This window comes from Pongo pygmaeus, chromosome 1 (genome assembly GCF_028885625.2).
Source record: "Pongo pygmaeus isolate AG05252 chromosome 1, NHGRI_mPonPyg2-v2.0_pri, whole genome shotgun sequence".
Taxonomy (NCBI): Eukaryota; Metazoa; Chordata; class Mammalia; order Primates; family Hominidae; genus Pongo; species Pongo pygmaeus.
Window position 1 is genome coordinate 144927189 of NC_072373.2, and position 22813 is coordinate 144950001.

At 36.4% G+C, this 22813-nt stretch overlaps 1 protein-coding gene across 2 annotated transcripts in view; it reads left to right on the forward strand.

Annotated features, from left to right (window-relative positions):
- The window catches only part of SYDE2 (synapse defective Rho GTPase homolog 2), a 47557-nt gene extending 25984 nt beyond the window's left edge, over positions 1 to 21573 (forward strand). The window contains exons 5-7 of one of the 2 annotated variants that reach the window (XM_054478123.2): positions 4237 to 4418; positions 8675 to 8906; positions 14226 to 21573. In XM_054478123.2, the coding sequence (XP_054334098.2) occupies positions 4237 to 4418; positions 8675 to 8906; positions 14226 to 14725 (914 nt within the window). In that variant the 3' untranslated portion in view covers positions 14726 to 21573. The remainder of the gene's footprint in view (positions 1 to 4236; positions 4419 to 8674; positions 8907 to 14225) is intronic. The other variant, XM_054478124.2, reaches the window with a different exon arrangement.
- Positions 21574 to 22813: the final 1240 nt, after the last annotated feature.

Consider the following 22813-nt stretch of genomic DNA (forward strand, 5'->3'; position numbering starts at 1 on the left):
GGTGGCTAAAACAACAGAAATGTATTTTCTCACAATTCTGGAGGCTAGAAGTTCAGAATCAAAGCATTAGCAGGGCCCTGCTCCCCCTGATACCTGCAGGGGAATCCTTCCTTGCGTCTTCCTAGTTCTGGTGGTTTGCTGGCAACCTTTGACAGCCCTTTCTTTGCCTGTAGATGTATAACTCCAATACTCCATCTTCACATGGCATTCTCCCTGTGTTTCTTCATATCATCTGCTCTCTCTGTGTGTCTTTCTCTGTGTCCCCCATTTTATAAGAACATATTTTATAAGTCATATTGGAGTAGGGCCCACCCTAATGACCTCATTTAACTTGATTACCTCTGTAAAGACTCTTTCCAAATAAGGTCCTATTCTGAGGTACTAGGAATTCAGACTTCAACGTGTTTTTTTTTTGGTCAGGGGTGGGGGCCACAATTCAACATAATGCTGTACCCAAATCCCATGAATTACGAAGTTTTCCGGTGTGGCTGCATGGAATGAGAGTGATTGCCTGCACTATGAAAACTCCAAGAACTATTCTCTCTAATCTATTTGGCTGGTTCTTTCTCCAGCCTTGGGGAGTTGCCCCACCTGCGTGTGCAAGTACTCAGATGAACACTTGGGACTCCTTGCTGATTTCCAGAGTCATCTCTAGGCAGCCCTCTACTCCCAAGTGCTCTGTCCTGCAAGGTCTAGCAGCTTTAGCTTCCTTGAATTTCTAGCACCCCTTCAACTGTTGAGCTTTACCTGGGTTTTCATTTCCTTACTGCGACCTGGAAAGTCTCTCCAGGCAGTAAGCTGTGGTTGTTGTGGGCACACTTCATTTCGTTCCCATCTCTCAGGGATCCTTGTCCTTTGCCTGATGTCCAATGTCTTTGACGTAGTTTTGTCAGATATTTTGTCTGGCATTTTCAGTTGTTGCAAGCAGGAAGGTAAATCTAGTCCCTATTGCTCCATCTTGCCTAGAAACACTGGTCTGCCTTTCTAGCCTGTATCTGGGTTACTGATTGCAATGAGAAAAAAAAATCAGTATTATTTGGTATCAGTGTTAATCCATGTACTTCAAAGTCATTAGAAGGCTGTGAATGGTGCCTAATAATTGTATGTTTTCTTATCAGCTCTCTTATTCTCTGGAGTGTCTATTTAATATCTTCTCACTCCCCTTAAACCTCATTTCACCCATGTCACTCTTAGCAGACGACCTTGCCTCCTAACTTCACAGAGAAAACAGAAGCCATCAGATGGGAACTTGCTCTACTTCTTGTAACCCAGCCTACCAATGTGCCCTCTTTGGCATACATTCTTTCCACTTCCTTTCTGTAATAATAGAGAAATGATCTTTCTTACATCTTGGACAAATTCTAATTCCTTCATGTGTTCTCAGAATTTTCTTCTTTCTTCTGAGGGACTTTGGTCAATCGATTGTATTTCCTCTCTCCTGAACCTTGAAAACCTTTTTACTATCTCCTTTACATTAGCATTGAAATGTTTCAGTGTCTCTTGTCTTTAAAGAAAAATCTCCACTTTGATCTTGTTTCTCCCCCGCCCTCCCCTCTCCTCTATGGTTATCAACTTTTCTCAAAGCCAGATTTCTTGAACAGGTGTGTGCATTTGTCTATTTCTTTAATGCCCATTTACTTCCTAACCAACTGCAACCTGACTTCAGTGTCCTTTATTTTCCTGAAACTGTGCTTGCCAAGGTTGCTGACTTCCTTTTCTGGTGGACATTTTTGGGTTCTTAAATTGTCTCTAGATCATTATTTTCTATGCCTGGTTACAAAACCCCATTGCCTAAACATAAGAGGAATTTGTTAAAAATACAGGGACAGGAGCTCTGACCTCTGTGGATTATGATTTAGTAGGGCTGGCATGGGGCTCCAGAATCTAATTTTTTTTAAAGCCTCAGTGTGCAGCCAATTTTGAAAAAACACTGTTCTCTGCAATATTTAACACTATTCTTATCTAACCCAACTATTGTTTGGGTATCATTAGATATCATAGACTCTTTCTTGAAACAGTTTTCCTCGACTTGGCAGCACTTTTGCCACTCTCCTCTCACCCCATCCCCACCTCTTCTCACCATACATAAATCTTTTGCCATTCTTCCTTAGTCACCACTGGAAGATCCTCTTCCCTGATGACCCCTGGAAAGTTGATGTTCTTCAGGGTTATTTTCTAAGCCTTCTCTTAATCACTCTGTATGCCTCCCTGCTAATCATTCCCGAGATCCAGTTATATTTAAGTTGATCATTCTTTAATCTTAAATGTCTCCAGTCATCTCTTTCATCCAGATTTTTATATCCAGCAGCCTTGAATGTCCCATAGATACCTTAAGCTCCATATGTTCAAAATTAAACTCTTCTCTTTACCCCCTAAAACATGCTTTTCCTCCTGTGTTCTCTATTTGAAGTAATGTCACTAGTGTCCACCCAGATACTCAAGTTCCAAGCCTAGGAAAGAAACATTCTTATTCCTCTTTTTTCCTCAAAATTGCAAGTGCATTTTTTACTTAGTAGTCCTGTTTTGAGAATTTATCCTACAGACATACCTGCATATATACAAAGTGATTATGTGCAAGGTTATTAATTATAGCATGTTTTGGAAAAACAAAAGATAAGAAACAATTTTACTATACATCTGTAAGACACTGAATAGATAAGACTATGGGACATCCTTACATTGAACTACTATAATGTGGCTATAAAAATGATTAAGGAAGCTCTCTATGGCCTGAAAAGATCTCAAGGATATGATGTTAAATGAAAAAGCAAGAAACAAAATAGCATATACAGGTTTCTTATTTCTGATTTCTTTGGGTTTTGGAATATTTGCATTATGCTTACCAGTTTAACATCCCTAATCCAAAAATCAAAAATCTAGAATGCTGTAATGAGCATTTGTTTGAGCATCATGTTGGCATTTTAAAAGTTTTGGATTTTAGAGCATTTTGGATTTTTAAACTAAGGATACTCAACCCTCAATGAGGGAGACAAATTGTATTTATATTTGCATAAACATTAGAAGGATGCATAAGAAACTAATGAATCATGTTACTATTAAATATTTAAAACTTGGGGCCAGGCACAGTGGCTCGTGCCAAGTACTCTGGGAGAATAAGGTAGGAGGATCACTTGAGGGCAGCAATTCAAGTCTAACCTGGGAAGTATAGTGAGACCCTGATCTACAAAAAATAAGAAAATTAGCCAGTTGTGGTGGCAACCACCTGTAGTCCTAGCTACTTAAGAGGCTGAGGTGGGAGGATTGCTTGAGCCTAGGAGTTTGAGGTTGCCAGTTTACTCCAGCCTGCGTGATGGAGTGAGACCCTGTCACAATTAAAAAAAAAAAAGAGATGGGAAGCTTCCTATAGAATCAGGTTTAAGTTCAAACTAAGCTAGGCTGAGAGCATGTTCTGAATCAATATTGTATATATTTAGGTTTTTGGTGTTAGGAATATCTCCTGTTTTCCCTTGTGATCACATGCCAGCCTTTAGCTAGTATCTTACCTACCTTGCTTATATATAACAACCACTATTCTTTCCAGTTTCTTCTACTGTAAGTAATATCTCTTAGTTCAAAACTACATGTGGAATATTTGCAATTGACTTTCCTCATTCCCATTATAGTGACACATCTGATGTTTTCTGTTCTTAGCTTTTGGTTTGTTTGGTTTTAGGAATGATTTTTTCTTCCATATGATAATGTAGCATTAGCACTTATCCAGCCAACCAATATATCTGTTTAAGACACTTCTCCAGTGTTAAAGAGGAAATGTATTTATTTCCAAGGGTTTCAGACAATTGGTATCTTTATCAATTTAAAGTCTAGAAACTCAAAATTTGTGTAATTGGAATAATTTATAATTAACATAAATATGCCTTGCTTTCTTAATTTCTGTTTCACATGCATTTAGAGAAGCTTTTTATACGGGGCAGAATCAATAAGAGTGTATGTATCAAGAATAGCTTACTTTATGATTAACAAACCTAAAATGTATGGTAACTGAAAATTACGTACGTACATTTTTAGCATGCTTTCAAAACAAATCAATTACCAAGGCAACTTAAAAGAATACAAATGCTAGTATTTTATTATAATTCTTTTTCTGTTGTTGCTTTTATTGTTTTCAAAATATTGAAAGTTGGCTATAATACTTAAATTTAAAAAAATTGACCATAGTTCTTTATTTCACTCTGCAGTCCAATCACCAACTGTCTGCGGTTTGTTTGTTTTCTAAAGGTGTTCTTAAGGATTATTTAAGAGAACTCCCTTCTCCTCTGATAACAAAGCAGCTTTATGAGGCTGTATTAGATGCAATGGCAAAAAGTCCTTTGAAAATGTCATCAAATGGTTGTGAGAATGACCCAAGTGACTCTAAGTACACTGTTGACCTGCTGGATTGTCTGCCTGAGATTGAGAAGGTAAGCATTACCAGAATACATTTTTCCTGAAAGCCAGTTAATGAACTGTATACCTAGCTCCAGAGCTACAAATAATTTTAGATATTTGACATTTGTGGCACTCATGGATTTAAAAGCTCTGCCATTACTGCCTTTAAACAGCCTAAGTCCATAAAAGCTTCTTAAACGAATAAATCTAGAAAAGTTTTATCTTTTCTGTATGTGATTTTAGCCTAAGCATGAATAAATACTCACTAAAGTTTTTTAAATTGTATTGTTAAAATGTTATTACAATAATATTTGTTCATTATAGAAATATTGAAAAGATACAGAAAAGAAGAATGTAAAATTGCAATCCAATATCCAGAGGCAGCTATAATTAACATTTGGTGTGTCTCCTTTTAGTATTTTTTAGATATGATAACTGTTTTGGTATACATGGCTTAACTTTAAGACAAACAACACTCCCACCTCATTTTTTCCTCTTTATCCTTTCCATTCGCCCCCTCTCCAAAATCTTCAGACCAGCATCCAGGAGAGAGAGAGAAGGATAGGTAGGTCTTCAGAACCAGCCTTAGCCTAACTTTATCTGTTGTTCCTTAGAATAGAAGGGAAAATAGGAGAAAGATATGACTGAGCTTGTCTAGATGAGGCCAAATTTGCCTACATTTTTTTATCATGTTGGGGCAGAAAGAGCAAGAATTAGTGGGTAGAAACTGTAAGTCCAGTAACTTTATTTGGGAGTTTACTGTGGTCCCCTGAATGTCCTGTGCTCTGTCCAGTTGGATTAACAATTACTCCTCCTTTGGATTAGGGGAAGGGAACAGCTAAAGAGTACAGAAGCAGAAGGGTGGGGTGAAGTTTAAGGGGGTGGGTGGAGAAAGTAGAGATACTGGTTTCCCAACACTAGGTAAAAAAAATTTTTTTTTTTTTTGAAGATGGAGTCTCACTCTGTCGCCTGGGCTGGAGTGCAGTGGTGCGATCTCGGCTCACTGCGACCTCCACCTTTACAGGTTCAAGCGATTCTCCTACCTCAGCGTCCTGAGTAGCTGGGACTACAGGTGGGCACCACCATGCCTGACTTATTTTTGTATTTTTAGTAGAGACGGGGTTTCACCATGTTGGCCAGGCTGGTCTTGAACTCCTGACCTCAGGTGATCTGCCTGCCTTGGCCTCTCAAAGTGCTGGGATTACAGGCTTGCGCTACAATGCCCAGCACTAGGTAAAATTATAAGTGCCACTTATAAGTGAAGAAATGAGTGCTAGGGAATTTAAATCACTTGCCAAAAGTTACATAGCTTTTGTGAATATTATAGTCTATCACATAAATTCAAGTCTTTCTGACTCTAAGGCCCATGCTATTGCCATCCTTTCTAAAAAGACTGAATAAGCCTGGGCTGTATGGCGAAACCCTGTCTCTACAAAAATTACAAAAATTAGCCGGGCATGGTGGCACGTGCCTAGGGTCCCAGCTACTTGGGAGGCTGAGGTGGAAGGATGGCTTGAGCCCAGGGAGGGCTACAGGGAGCCGAGATCATGCCACTGCATTCCATCCTGGGCGATAGAGCCAGACTTTGTCTCGATCAGTCAGTCAGTCAGTCAATAACTGTGTGATATACCATTGAGTGAATTTGACATCATAATTTATCAGTATTCTCTTTTGTATATTTAGATTTTGAGTGATTTGTAAATATTTGTACACAGGTTTATTTTTAGTTTAGAATTATTTAGAATAGAACCTCAGAAATGGAATTGCTTATTTAAATAATATGAACATTTTAAGGCCTTTATATGTTTTCATACTAATTTTCTTTCTTCTTTTTCTTTTTTTCTGTTTGTTTTTGAGACAGGGTCTTACTTTGTCTCTCAGGCTAGAGTGCGGTGGTGCGAACACAGCTCACTGCAGCCTCAACCTCCCCGGCTCACGCGATCCTCCTGCCTCAGCCCCCCAAGTAGTTGGGACTACAGGCGTGTGCCGTCACCCTCAACTAATTTTTTTTGTATGTTTTGTAGAGACTGGGTTTTACCACATTGTCCAGGCTAGTCTCGAACTCCTGAGCTCAAGCAATCCACCTGCCTCGACCTCCCAAAGTGCTGGGATTATAGGCATGAGCCACCACGCCCAGCCAGACTAATTTTCAAAAGGAACATGACAATTACATTTTTTGGCTCATCTTATTTAGTAGACAAAAAAATTTGCATTCCTTTGCTTGCTATTGAGATCGAACATATATTTAACCAGGTGTAGTGTGTTGTTTGTGTTTGTGTGTGTGTATGATCACAATTATTGCTGGAAATACCCTTAAGAGGCCAGTGTGTATGGAGTTGTGTTAGGAAATAATTATGAATTTAAAAAAGAAATATGATTCATATATTTGACTTGTTTTGATTTAAAATGCCATATTCTTCTCTAGTTTTCATTCTCTCTTCATTCCTTCCCTTCATAGCCAAACATTGAAAGGCTGTTTATTCCGGCTATTATCGCTTCTTCACCACTCATTTACTACTCAGCACATTGTAATCTGGCTTCCTACCTCATCTCGCTGGACTTGTTCTTGCCACAGCTACTAAATGGCCTTCTGACCAGCAAATTCATTTGTCACTTTTGGCTCCAGAAATAATGTTATTTTGATTTTTCTTTAAACAAGATTTTTACCAGCTTAGACAACATAGCAAGGCCTGTCTCTACAAAAAAAAAAAAAATGTTTTTTTTGAGATGGAGTCTCGCTCTATCACCCAGGCTGGAGTGCAGTGGCACAAGCTTGGCTCACTGAAACCTCTGCCTCCCAGAACAAGCGATCCTCCTGTCTCAGCTTCCTGAGTAGCTGGGATTACAGGCGTGCGCCACCACACCAGCTATTTTTTTGTATTTTCAGTACAGTTGGGGTTTCCCATGTTGACCAGGCTGGTCTCAAACTTCTGACCTCAGATGATTCACCTGCCTCGGCCTCCCAAAGTGCTGGGATTACAGGCGTGAGCCACATGCCTGGCCTACAAAAAATTTTTAAAAAATTAGTGGGTATGGTGTCCAGCACGCCTGTAGCCCGAGCTACTTGGGAGGCTGGGGTGGGAAGATTGCTTGAGCCAGGAAGGTCGGTGCTGCAGTGAGCTGTGATCATGCCACCGTATTCCAGCCTGGGCAACAGAGTGAGACCCTGTCTCAAAAAAAAGAAAAAAAAATTAAAGTTTTTAATTGGCATCAATGTCTTCAATACAATGTTGAAGAAAAAAATTACTCATTTTGTTAAATGATTGATCCTATGCCACTATATCAAAAAACATGATTTCTTTCCATAATTGTTGAAACCTAAATAACCATTCCACTTTTTGAGCCAACTCCCCTTACTAGTTTCTTTAAGGATTAAAAAATATTTTTTTCGGTAATTTTTTTCTTTCATTTCTAACTGTACTATTCTTCTTTTTTAGGTTTATTTACTCTCTATATATTTATTTATATTTATATTAGTTAAGAAGCACATTGGCCTTTTAAACATGTCTTTCATAATCGAAATCATTGTAGAACCTGGCCATGTTCCGGAATGGTTAGCTTCCTAGATTTAAGCATGATAATGATTACAACTTACAACTACAGGACTTATCTGTACTTAAAAATGAACATTCTTACCCTAATCCCCTTTTCATCACAGCCTTTGCTGTTGCCGTGTTAGAAGAGAAAGAGTTAATGGATGCATTTTCCCGGGGATTCCAGCTGAAATTTGGAATGCATTCATAAGTATTTAATAAAGAATGTATATTTTAACCATTTAATGGACTAAATTGTGTAGTTGGAACAGAATTTTTTTTTGACAGAGTCTCGTTCAGCTACCCAGGCTGGAGTGCAGGGGTGTAGTCTCGGCTCACTGCAACCACCATCTCCCGGGTTCCAGCAATTCTCCCATCTCAGCCTCCTGAGTAGCTGGGATCATAGGCACCCGCCACCATGCCCAGCTAATTTTTGTATTTTAGTAGAGTGGGGTTTCACCATGTTGGCCAGGCTGGTCTTGAACTCCTGACCTCAGGTGATCCTCCTGCCTCAGCCTCCCAAAGTGCTAGGATTACAGGCATGAGCCACTGTGCCCGGCTGGAACATAATTTAGGCCCCATATAATGTTTCTATTAGAAACTATGTTCTAGGTTCCAAACATCAAATTTATAAGCAAATCTTTAAAAAAATCTTTTTAAAAGTGACAAGATGCTTATCTGTATTTCCTGCTATAAATTGTGTCCTTGAATTTGCCCCTTTATGACTATATTAATTGAAATTTAATTTAATTTAGGCAACCCTAAAGATGTTGTTGGATCATTTGAAATTGGTGGCTTCCTATCATGAAGTGAATAAGATGACGTGCCAGAATTTGGCTGTGTGCTTTGGACCAGTATTATTAAGTCAGAGGCAAGAGCCTTCCACCCATAACAACAGAGTCTTTACTGATTCAGAAGAACTTGCAAGTGCTTTGGATTTTAAAAAACACATTGAAGTTCTTCATTACTTACTCCAACTCTGGCCAGGTAAATGATTCTATGGAAATATTTTTCACTTTCAATGATAGGGTATTTGAATTAACTAATCATTAAATATGCTCATATATGATTGAAGAAATTCTTCTAGATTTTGCTTTTTCAAAATGTTGTGAATTGATATCTGCCCTTTAGATTTTTTTCATTTAAATGTTTTCTGCCTTTGCTGATGACATTGTAGGCATGTAGATTCATTTGCACATTTTAGATTTGGTCAGATCTGGATTTAAATCCTGGTTGTGCCACTTATTAGCAATCTGACCTTGGGTTGGTTTCTTAACATCGTGGAGCCTTGTATCATCTTTTGTCATATGGATTTAATAATATGTTTATAAATTTTTATTAGGATTTTAAAAAATTGTGTAGGTAATGTGCTCAGCATAGCTCTTGACATGTAATAGAGACTCAATAAACACTAATTTATTTACTCTTCTCATTTTTAGTTCAACTGGTATAAAGCAGAATTCATTTTTCTCCTTAAATCAGTTCTTCTTTATGTCTTTAACTGCATTCATGGTCATTAGTCAAATTATCTCAGCTTGAATTGGGAATTATCTTTGACCTTTCCATCTTTCTTATCCAATCCTTATTTCAATCAATAACTAAAGACTGACAGTTATTTTCCTAATTATCTCTGATATAATTTCAGAGTTAAAAGAAATATGTGTTTAATTTGACATTCTATAAAGGACCCTGCATTTAAATTCCAAAATTTTCTTAGCTTTTAGTAACCCCTGCTACTCTCGCCCCACACTGCATGGGACCAAGTGTGAAGTACTTTGGTGTTTAGCGTAGAGCACACTAGTAACCATGCTTGGCCCTGGGGTTAGGTTTGGGTTCAGATCTGGATGGTGGCACTTGCCAGCAGGATGGGCTACAGCAAAAACTTTAACCTCTTCAACTCCCAGTTTGCTTCTCTCTAAATAATGCCTGCCTCAGGGTTGTTGTAAAGATTGAGATAAAACATCTAAGGCAATGAGCAAAATGTTTAGCACAAAGTGAGCGCTCAGTCAATGTCTTTGGTTACTCTTTTGTTATGTATATATATACAGAAAGATTAAAGTACAAGAGAATGCTTGATTTCATCATTTAAAGTGAATTAAAAATTAAGTTAATAAAAATTTTCCAGCACTTTGGGAGGCCGAGGCAGGTGGATCACAAGGTCAGGAGTTTGAGACCAGCCTGGCCAACATAGTGAAACCCCGCCTCCACTAAAAATACAAAAAAATTAGCTGGGCATGGTGGTGGGCACCTGTAGTCCCAGCTACTTGGGAGGCTGAGGCAAGAGAATCACTTGAACCAGGGAGGTGGAGGTTGCAGTGAGCCAAGATTGCGACAGTGCACTCTAGCCCGGGGGGACAGAGTGAGACTCCGTCTCAAAAAAAAAAAAAAAAAAATTCAACTTTAAAATTTGGAAAGTTTAAAGCTTTTACTTTCTTTTAAATGCAGGCTTAAAAATTATTCTAATTCATGTTTTAACTGAATTAGAATGTTATTTTAACTATTTTAAAACCCTGAATCAAGATTCTGTGGGTAATTGAGCTAATTTCAGCATTTGATGCTCAACATAACGGATCTTTCAGAGTGTCAACTGTGTCTCCTTTTTCTAGAACAGCTTTAATTCTAGTAAACACCAAGAATTTAGGAGAAAGCCAGCTTGTCATTACCACAAATGAAAACTTGCTTCCCTGGAGATTCCATTAAGTTTACTGTCAGTGCCTGAGTTTGTTATTATTAATTATTAATTATTCTGTGCCAGAGGTTAAGGTCATTTTATTGTTTTGTAATAGTAGCCACCTTAGTTTTGGGTTTGAGAGAAGAAACAATGTATATCTTGTGTTATAGAAAAAGCAGGTTCAGATTTCAAATTCACTGTATTCTAAAGACAGCCTTAAACAGCTGTTCCTAGTGTACAGCACCTTATTCCAAAGATTTGTGTTGTTGGTTTTAAAAATAACTGCTCCTTTTTCTATAACCTGTTATTTTTCTTTAGTTGTAGTACCTCAGACAAAGAACAGGGCAGAAAGATGAGAAGAAACAACAGTTTTACCCTGTCAATCACCTGCTGTTGAATTCAAGAAAAGGCAGAAATCAAGTAGACGAGGTGCACTTACTTGGCCTGAGAAAGTTGATGGTGACATAGAGAATGTGGCAAAGACTAGTAGGCCATAGCATATTAACTCAGTGAATGCCTGTCCTATCTCCATGCATTCAATAGAAGGTTTTAGCTTTCCTTGGTATGCATATCTTATTTTTCCATTTGGAAATTCTCCAATTCCAGAGTTAAAGAGAGTCGCCCCCTTATTTTTTATTTTCTAAACTTTTTGTTTTGTTTCATGTTATTTTTTGTTTTTTAATTTTGGGCAAGAAGATAATTTGCTTTGAGATTTATATTTGAAAAATCCTATCTTCAAAGTAATTGGTTAGAACTTCAGCATATCAGCATTAGAAGGTAAAAGTCATCCTGCCAATAGTTTTTTAGATTGTCTTCTACTAAGCTCTGGGGTTCTTTGGAAGCAGCTTAGAAGCCAGATCAGCAAGGGGTAGGGGAACAAAATGGAAACACACTTGCCCATTGACCAGAACAGCCTTCTTTTTATCTGTTTTATGTATTGAGTTTTCACAAAAATGTTTCTTTTAGATATTCATTTTCTGTTTTAAGAATACTGAAAATAATACTGCTGGCCACCCTATCACTTTAAAGATGGAGAAATCAATTTAGAGAGAGTATAATTCCTAGATCCTTGCTATACCACATTTTCTTCCTTTTTTTTTTTTTTTTTTTTTTGAGATGGAGTCTCACTGTGTCACCCAGGTTGGAGTGCACTGGTGCAATCTTGACTCACTGCAACCACTGCCTCTCAGGTTCAAGCAGTTCTCCTACCTCAGCCTCTTGAGTGGCTGGGATTACAGGCATGTACCACTGCGCCCAGCTAATTTTTGTATTTTTAGTAGAGATGGGGTTTCACCATGTTGGCCAGGCTGATCTCAAACTCCTGACTTCAAGTGATCTGCCTGCCTTGGCCTCCCAAAGTGCTGGGATTACAGGCGTGAGCCACCACCTGGCCGCTATACCACATTTTCTATGATAAATATATTTGGGGTAAGTTTTTTGGAAAAGGTATCAGTTTTTCTCTTATTTATTTTTATTTCATCTATCTTACAAGATTTTAAGTTTGGTGAGGTTGGGGATTATTTTTAACTTTATATTCCCAGGTCCTAGCAGAGTATTTGGCACTAACTAGACAGTCAGTATATTTTTATTAAATAAGGTATTTATAGATAAAAGGATAATAAAGTAGTAATTAGAAACAAATCTACTGGTAGAAAATAAGATAAGGAAAAATTAAGTTTCTTAGTACTTATTACATTTTGAATTCTTTTTCAGCAACCTTATAGACTGCATTTTTAATTTTATTCTATTGAAGGTGGGTAGTCAACAGTGATGGGAAAACCAGAACTTTTGAGGTTAAAATTAGCCATTTTCACCATATATTTAGTTGTAAACCACTCTGACATCAGTAGTCTAAAAAGTCAGTGATGTTGGTTTTTCAGAAATTGAAATTTTTAGTCTAAAAGATATAAAATATCAGTTTAATTGGTTTCTTAATATTTTCCAAGATAATATACAGAAATAATGTTTCAATAGGGTCTTAGGTAAGTAACTGTAAGCAACTGGCAACAAAATGAATCTGGATTTTGCAGACATAATGTCTGAAAATGCAGGCACAATAGGACAAGTTTAAGACATAAAGCAAAAATACATGGTTAGATCAGACCAGATAACCTCAAGGCTAGCAGAATATTGTAATTGGTTGGTGAAAACAACAGGCATGACAGTTAAGCACTAAAAAGAACAGAAATAGCACAAAGAATGAGGGGGGAAAAGCAAGGAGATAGTGGTGATAAGCAGCTAGAGGAGGAAAAAGAATATGAATAATTACACAGTGGAAAATTCATTTATCCATTCTGCACTTATATCAGTTGATGGTATGGACCATTCTATATTAATACTAACATTAAAGATCAATTTGAAGTAAATATCTAACCTTTATTTTCTAGAAAATTTTAGATCAAGAAATTTTGGCTATCTATAGTGATACATAATAACCATCTTAAAAATGCAATATAAATGTTAAAAACATACCTGTGTACAGTTATCAAATATTTCAATAAAATCTAAATTTAAAAAAGTATGAGATCTCTGAAAAATATTATGAATATCACTTTAAGTCTGGAAAACTAGAACCATATATATGTTTTTATAGTTTTTCAGTTGTCTTATTTTATATAATAGCAAACAAGCATTCATTATATATTGGAGAGTACAAAGTTGGTGTGTTATCACTGATTTATGTTGCTTTATCTTAGTGAAGGGAAATAGAGATGAAGGGGCACTTATTCATGGAGAATAAACAAGCAGAAAGAGAAAGATATTATGGGTAATCTTTAATAGCTATGTGTCAGCATTTTAAATTGTCTATTTTATATACAGAATAGCCTTAAATATTTTGTTCAACACACAAGAGTAAACCTTGGTTTGTAATGAAGTAATGTGTCTCTGTGGTGATCGTCTATATGGCTAACACAATGCATACTCTCAGAAGAAACTAGTCTTAATATGGAAAATGTTATTTGGGATTGTTGAATACCTAACCAGAATGAGAAAATAAAATATCTGTACTATTTCCAGGCAATAAATGAAGATAGTAGATAATGCTGTATAATCAAACTCAGGTAACAAGTGGTCAAATCTAGTATTAGCACATTTTATCAAAGTGAAATTTGATCTGCTTAGTAAACTATGACTCTGCTGCTAATAGAATTGCAGAAAAGCCCACAAGGGTCAGAACTTATTAGGCTGATCACTTTAGATGCCTTTGCCTCATTTAGATGTTTGCAGACAAAGGAACTTTTTGTTATATTTTGTTTGTTTGTACACCAACATGCCTTGCCTGCTTTTTGCTGTAGCTTTTAATTTAGGAGAAGCTACCAGCTTAGCTATTGTTTGAATTATAGCTAGATAATAATAAAGTTGCACAGAAAATTAATCGACATTGGAAATGTGATTTGTTTGGGGACGTTATGATGTAGCATGAATTAGCACCATGGAACGTTATACTGCTTCTATCCTTAATCTAGATTATGTCTGGTAATAAAAAATAATTATGGAATGCTTTCTTTTGATAGAGTGCATGTTTTTGTTTTAATGCATGTTTGTAGTTGATGATTAAATGGCTTATCTTTAGCTTTTTTTTTTAAGTTCAGTTGGATTACTGTCACTAAAGCAAAATTATTGTTTATTTCTAGTGCAGCGTTCAACTGTCAAAAAATCAACAGACAATTTATTCCCAGAGCAGAAGTCTTCTCTGAATTATTTGAGGCAGAAGAAAGAACGACCTCATATGTTAAATTTGAGTGGTACTGATTCATCAGGAGTACTTAGGCCAAAGCAAAACCGATTAGACAGTCCACTTAGCAATCGTTATGCAGGAGACTGGAGCAGCTGTGGGGAAAACTACTTTTTAAATACAAAAGAAAATTTAAATGATGTGGATTATGATGATGTCCCTTCAGAAGATAGAGAAATCGGAGAAAATTATAGCAAAATGGATGGGCCAGAAGTAATGATTGAACAGCCAATTCCCATGCCCAAAGAGTGTACATTTCAGACATATTTGACAATGCAGACAATTGAGTCTACAGTGGATCGAAAAAACAATCTCAGAGATCTACAAGAAAGTATTGATACTTTGATTGGAAATCTGGAACGTGAGCTCAACAAAAACAAGCTTAATATGAGTTTTTGAGATTGAGGGGTTTTTTTTTTGTAATGTCTTAAAGTTTCAAATCTGTTGTTATTTTCTTATACCACCCACAGTGATGTTTTCATTTTTTTACTCTTGAAATCTTTAATTAATTTCTAATAAGTTTATCTGATTCAATTAAAAACACTATTCATTAATATAATTTTTACTTATCTCACTAGAGAACTTTTCTGGGGATCAATAAAACTTGGACTTCTTAGGATATTTTACTAAATCTTGCCAACTCTATGGAGATAACTTTCAAATGCACTTAAGGAGGTTCACATAAGTTATTAGCCCCTCAAAGTTTTTCTGCTTTATGGGAACCACTCTTCTGTAGCTGAGACAGATGTCCTTTTTTTTTGTTTCTTGAGATAGAGTTTCACTCTGTCGCCCAGGCTGGAGTGCACTGGTGCGATCTCAGCTCACTGCAACCTCCACCTCCCCAGTTCAAGTGATTCCCCTGCCACAGCCTCCTGAATAGCTGTGATGACAGGCGCCCACCACCGTGCCCAGCTAATTATTGTATTTTTAGTAAAGATGGGGTTTCACCATGTTGGCCAGGCTGGTCTCGAACTCCTGACCTCAGATTATCCGCCCACCTTGACCTCCCAAAGTGCTGGGATTACAGGTGTGAGCCACTGCGCCCGGCCTCTAGAGGTTCTTTTAGAGGAACATCACAGCTGCTCAGTCTGATTTGCAGTACGGGTCCTGGTACACTGCAACATCCTTTGGTCAAATTTTATTTGTAATGCAAATGCTGCTATAAGAAAATCTTTTTATAAATAAAAGTGAAATTATACAAGTATTAATGTTTTCTGTATTAACAGTAATTATTTAAGCTTATAAAAATTAAATATTTTTATAATCCTGAAACTATGTATATATTTATAAATGCATATATGTATAGATATCAGGATGGGGGAGGGATTACTGTAGAATCACATGTATTTTTAAAGTATATATGTCATGAGGCCAAAATTATTATCTTAAAATATTTTTTTCAGGGAAAGAACATTTAAATTAAAGGAGGAATTACATAAAAACACTTGAACAATAATACTCTAGAAGCATCTGAATAGAAATAATAGACTTTCTTTCCTTTATTCACAGAAAGTCACAATGTCCCCTGGGAAAAGTCATCTTTTAAATTTGAAATCCTCTAACTCCTTAAGGGATTAAGTACCCAGATTTCTGCACTGGTGACTTAGATTTAATAAATCTGCCCCTGTTCTATGCATTTTTATATTCTGCTTTGTTTTAATTATTTATTTGTAGTAGTACATTTATAACATTGACTTTATAATTACCCCGATTTGTTTCTAAAGTCTTGCCAGCATATTACATGTTACTGATTTTTAAAAATTAACTTATTTTGGCTAAGTATATATACAATGTTATAGAATCACAGTAATGTTTGAAAATGTAAATTTAGAAGGCTTTTGTATTAAATCAAAATGTATTTTTTTAAACTTTTATATCTACAGAATATGTAATTTTAAAATTATAAATAGACTTTAAGTTACCAACTTTTAAGATATGGCAGCCATTGAAAAACTGACTTCCTGATGTTTTTCTAAATATTAAAGTACTTAAAATATTTCTATGCAATAAATATTGATAAACAGACATTATTTAATTTGAAAACCCATTGTTAAAAAAGATAAATATTTTTATATGCAATTTTCATTTTTTAAAACTTTGTGTTAACAATTCAGAAGAATACCAAGAGAACATATATATTGAGTAGTCAAAGGAAAGTACTCTTGAATGTTTTATAGGAAAGCTGTCTCAGTTTCCTTCCTTTTGTTGCTATATCATGTATGAATTGAATAAATTGTTCTAGAAATGTAAAAATTTTATTAAAATATTATAATCTTTGTGTTATGCTCTACTAAAAAAAGACAAAAAACAAAAAAAAAAAACAAAAAATGAGCCGGGCATGGTGGCAGGCGCCAGTAGTCCCAGCTACTCAGGAGGCTGAGGCAGGAGAATGGCGTGAACCCGGGAGGCGGAGCTTGCAGTAGCTGAGATCGCATGGTTTTAAGGATCACTTATTTTAATATTCTTTTTAAACAAAGGTGTTAAAGTTTTGGACCATCATGTATTATCCATCAATATATGTAAATAACATTTATTTGTCCAAAATTTTCCAGAATCTGAGATACTTTAAGGGCCATGCTTGTATTACTATATTACTATGTTATTTTGGATGAGAATAGTTTTAAAGTTGATCTCTGCCCTCTTAGAGAATTCTATCATTTTTTTGTTGTCTAATCACCAAGTTATAGCTATAAACTGCTTTTATTGACTCTGCTGTACCAGAAGTGTTGGATAAGTTTAGATGTCTTTACTTTAAATGGCATTTTACTGCAAATATTTTTTGAGAGTTTTTATACCTGCTTTTTATAATTTCCTAGGATCTTTCTGTAGTGTTAACTGTTGCTCCTTTCTGAGGCAGCCAGCTTTAATTTTTCTTTTCTTTTTTTTTTTTTTTTTAAATAGAGACAAAGTCTCAGTATATTGCCCAGGCTGGTCTCAAATTCCTGGGCTCAAGCAATCCACCCGCCTCAGCCTCCCAAAGTGCAAGTATTACAGGCGTGAGCCACTATGCTCAGCCTCTAATATTTTTTTGGATTAAAAACAATTTTAATTTTAGAGCATGTACATGAATAAAAATTCTAAACAATTCAGATGGATAGAAAATAAAAGTACAAGTGTTTCTGTCTGCCATCCACACCAATTTCACCTCTTAGAGGTAACAGCACATTTCTTGCTGCTGTTTATCATTTAAGCCGAATTTGTCATTTTATGAATGATAAACAATTTATCTCACTTCATTCCTTCTCACCATTTTTGTTATGTTTTTAGTTCATTTGTTCTCCTTTATAACTTTAGTTAATAATTTTTTTGATCCATTGATTTTAAATACATTTCCCTAACATTGAGGAAATGACCAACCTTATACTTCCCTTCCAACTCATTACTGTCCTTTACCTCCTGACTTCTCTTGTTATACTATTAGTTTATATAATCAGTTTTAATAGATGTATATTTTCCCTTTATACTGTATATTTATTTGTATATTGTATATACTGTATATTTATTCTAAACACTGCAAATCAGTAACTAGCAGTCACACTATGCAAAAGTATGCACAGGTAAACCAGGTGATTTATCTCCTTCTATCTATCTACCTTATATCCTTAAGTATGTGCTGATTTAAGCAGAATGTTTCACTCATAAAGGCCAGATGGATTCTTTTATAGCCAGCCGTCAACTTCCCCAAATCATGCCATGTGTCATTTGCTACGTAATTGGGTCATGGCTTTTGCATACTTTAATGGTTCCTGGAGTAAGTAATTGCTTTTATTTCTTTTTTTTAAAAAAAATCTTCCAATAGAGACGGGGTATTGTTATGTTGCCAGGACTGGTCTCAAATTTGTAGGCTCAAGCGATCCTTTCCGCTTCAGCCTCCCAAAGTGCTGGGATTACAGTTTGAGCCACTGCTTCCAGCCTGCTTTTATTTCTTGACAGAAGAAAAACACTTGCTTTACTGTAGCTGTTCTTTTAATCATACTATTGAATTACTAGATTTGTTCAGAGTGCTTTTAGCTCTCACCTTGGGATTCTGGAACTGTATTCTTATCTTTATTTTTTTTTTTGACAGAATTGACAGGAAGGAAAAAAGTATGTTCTTCACTCTAACCCTGAGATCATTTTATGCTTCTTAATCAGCTTCATCGAATTTGGACAAAGTGATTTTTAGCTATCATCTTGGGATGTATTTTCTTTGTTCTCCTATTTTTTCCTTCTTTCTTTTGTTTTCTTTTTTATTCTGCTGCATTGTTTCTTGAATTTGTCTTTTCTGTTTGCTGAAGTATATTTACAGGTGCCTTTTTTTTCCCCCAGAAAGGGTACATGGGAGAGAAACTTGAGTCCTTGTGTGTCTGACAAGGCCTTTATTTTTTCCTCACACTTTATTTTTATTGGGCCTGCAGTCCTATGTTCAAACTCACTTTTCTTTAGAATTTTGAAGGCATTTCACTATTACCTTCAAGCATCCAGTTTTGCAGTAGTCCAGGCTAGAAAGATTCGGACCAGGATAGAAACAATAGAGATGGTGAGATATGGTTGGATTCTGGATATATTTTGAAGCAGGAGCTAAAAGAATCTGCCAGTGGACTATGAAAGGAGTACGGCCTGAGCAGCTGAATGATGGAGCGCCATCAAATGAGATTGAAATGACTCCGTGTTTTTTCAGTGAGTTCCTTCTATTGAACGTTGGTATTGTTAATAGTTATTAAAATGTCTTATAATGTCCTGTTAACGATTAGTACTAATGCATCTGTACTTGGTGATGGTGCTCATAGAGTTACTACTAGAATAAGAAGGCCAGAAGACTTCATATATATCTTTATGTATTTATTTATTTTGAGACGGAGTCTCACTCTGTCGCCCAGGCTGTAGAGCAGTGGCGCGATCTCAGCTACTGCAAGCTCCGCCTCCCGGGTTCACGCCATTCTCCTGCCTCAGCCTCCTGAGTAGCTGGGACTACTGGCGCCTGCCACCATGCCCGGCTCATTTTTTGTTTTTTTTTTTTTTGTTTTTTGTCTTTTTTTAGTAGAGACGGGGTTTCACTGTGTTAGCCAGGATGGTCTCGATCTCCTGACCTTGTGATCTGCCCGCCTCGGCCTTCTAAAGTGCTGGGATTACAGGCGTGAGCCACCGCGCCCAGCAAGACTTCATATATATTTAAGTAAAGTCCCACATGATAACTGTCTGGACCCCGTCTCTACTAAAAATACAAAAAATTAGCCTGGCATGGTGGCGGGTGCCTGTAGTCCCAGCTACTCGGGAGGCTGAGGCAGGAGAATGGCGTGAACCCGGGCGGTAGAGGTTGTTGTGAGCTGAGATTGCGCCACTGCACTCCAGCCTGGGTGACAGAGGAAGACTCCATCTCAAAAAATAAAATATAAAAAATAAATAACTGTCTGGAAAATTCCAGATTATGTAGCTTTACATGTTAGGGACCCTAAAGAAACAGGGTTGAGTACTGGTAGGGTCCCTGAAAAGAATTTAGTTTCCAGACCACAGATTGACTTTGATGGTTAAGATTTTATAAATTAAATATATCAATTTTTAGGTACTTTGGTATGATAAAGTTGTATTATGATTAATAACAAGTCTTAATTTGAGGCTTACTCACCTGAGGACTTTGGTACAAAAATGCTCTTTTGCTCTTTTTCCTGACCAATTTTCATTCTGAATGCAATAAGGGTCACATTTGATAAACACTAAAGTGCCACAAGTCAGATTTCTTGATTGCATTCTGCCTCAGCTAGAAATGGACTTGCTAACTCAGGCAGAAGTTGAATTTATTGAGAAAATAGTGTATCAGAGGGAAGACTTTTAGGGTGCTGAAAGTCTTTTATATTTTGGTCTAGGTGGTGGTTTCATAGGTGTTTACGTATCAGGTTGCATACTTAAGATTTGTGCCCTTTATATGTCATACCTCTATTTTTAAATTTTTTTTTTAATGGGCAAGCTTGAGAAATAGACTTGGAAAATAAACAGAAACTAAGAGAGGTTAGGTCGTCAGAATGACAGCAATCAAGGCCATGCCTGGTTACGACGCTGCTGTTGCTGTCACTGTCACTAAGCAGCCTCATGTACTCCCCACTGGAGTTAGTTAGAAAACATCCTCACTCTGCATTACTCCTGATTCACAGTCCTAGACAGAAGCATGAGATTGTACTCCAGCTTCCAGGAGGCAGAGAGGAATTAGCTTGCATCCTTTCTTAGAACTTACATAGTAAGTAGATTCTATGACTGCAGAAGGAGATTTGGATGCTGAGCAGGCAAAACAGTGACAAATATACACAACACTTTCCTAATCATCTGAACCCTGTTGCTCCAAAATTGGAGTCTTTCTTACCCCGTCCACCCTGTATATCCCAGCCATCAACAGGTCTAAGTGCTGTGTGTCTGAAACTGCATTGGAGTTTGTCACTGCTAACACCCTAGTCTAAGCCACCATCATCCCTCAATCTCATATTTCGTCTCTGCTATCACTTTCCCCTCTCCACACCCACGATCCAGTCTATTCATGGAAGCTAATATGAAAAAGATAAACTGCATCATTTCCTAGGCCTTCTCCCTTGCTCCCCGGCTCTAGCAACACTGGGGACCCTCATTCCTGTCTGAGACTCTCAGCTCTTGCCATTGCACCTGTCTGGAAAGCTCTTTATCCAGATGTTACTTAAGTAGCTCCTTTTTGTCATTCGCTTCTCTGCTCAAATGTCACTTCAAAGAGCCTGCTTCTGAACAGCCTGCTCTGAGAATAAGGGGAAGAAGCAGATGGAGATTTCTGTTTTTTGTAACAAATGCTATTAATAAATACTTATGGTACTATCTGACTAAACTGCAGATATTTATCACTTTGGTAAATGTTTACATTTAAACCAAATTTAAGAAGAAAAATGTTTAAAAAACTATACCAACATCCATTGTCACTTTTTGTCATATCACCTGGGCTTATTTTCATCAAGGCTTTATCATTATCTGAAATTATCTCATTTATTTATTTGTTTATTCATTTATTGTCTATGTCCACTCCTCTAGAATGTAATCTCTATGGCAGCAGGGACTTTGTATATCCAGTTCATTGCCATATGCCTAGGGACTATAACATAGAAGCTATTCAATTAATTGTTAATCAATGAATGACTACAATAAGATACTTAAGAATGGTTGTCTTTTTGTTAGGAAAAGACTAAGTACTATAATCGCAATGTCTACATAATTTTAAAAATATTCACTCCTGAGTAATAAACTATTTGTGGTTAAGAGAGTAATGTTATCTCTTTTTTAAAAATGACTTGTCTTTTTTTATAGTTAAAGTGGTCTTGGGAAAATTAATGACTACAAGTCAGTGGGTGGGTAAATTTGGGGTGATTTTTTGTAGCATTTCTTTGCTGCAGAACACAGTCTAAACAGTTATTTATGTGATATGTATATGAAAATGCACATCTCACCATAACAAAGGAACATCTTTAAGAAATATTTTGTTAAAATGCATCATTTCTTTATAGAAATCATAAAAAGCAAAATATATCCTCTTAATTTTGACCTAATTTACTTCATATGCACTTTCTCTAGAACTGGGAAAAACTATTTTTCATTTTGTTAAAAGAAAACATTTTCATAAACTTGAATGAACCCTATAAGTAGAACTCTTCCTTATTAGAAAAAATAGCAGAGAAACCACTTTGAGGGACAGGCACTACATTTAATGTTTTTATTTTCCTCAATGTCAAGTGTTTGTTTTAAGCAAGTGAGAAAATGCGTAAACATTGCCCTTGGGTTGGGTTAACTTCATTCTTATTTGTTTCATAAGGCCACTTGACATGCTTTTAAGTTATTTGGGTTAATCTGGTTTTTTTGCTTAATGGAGGTATAGATGTAGTAGAAACTTGGTGTTGCCCTCTATATTCTATATACTTTGGAAATTCCACTCTTCAAAATAATTTTCCCAAGAGAGTTTAAAATTTCAACTTTAGAAAAGTGCAATACACATAAAATGAAGAAACAGGAAAGCCCCTCACATTCAAGACTTTTTTGTGTGTGAAAGTTATGAAACAGCATGCCTGCAGCTCACATTTTTTTCACAGCTGCAGATATTGAACAGTGACCGCTTGTTCTTGACCTTTGTTCAAGAAAGGAGATGCAGGTTGCCAGCCTGTTTGCGTCTGTTCTTACCTTTTTTCCCCCTGTGGCCATTGTAAAACCCACTCTTTAACCTAAGAGCAAGTTTGAATCGTTAGGTAAGTGAAAACTACTTGTCTAGGCTGGTAGATAAGAAATGTCAGAGCATAAAATGCCATCTGTCCAAGGTTATAAATCTACATTTGATCTGAACTCTATATCAAATTCACCTATAAAGCCAAGGAAATATACATAAAAGAAGCCATACTGGTGTCTTTTCCCTCAACATTTATGAACACTTTCAACTTTATAGAAAAGTTGAAAATTTTATGGTGAATACACATATATCTAGCATCTAGAGTCTATAATTTATAAGCTTTTTGT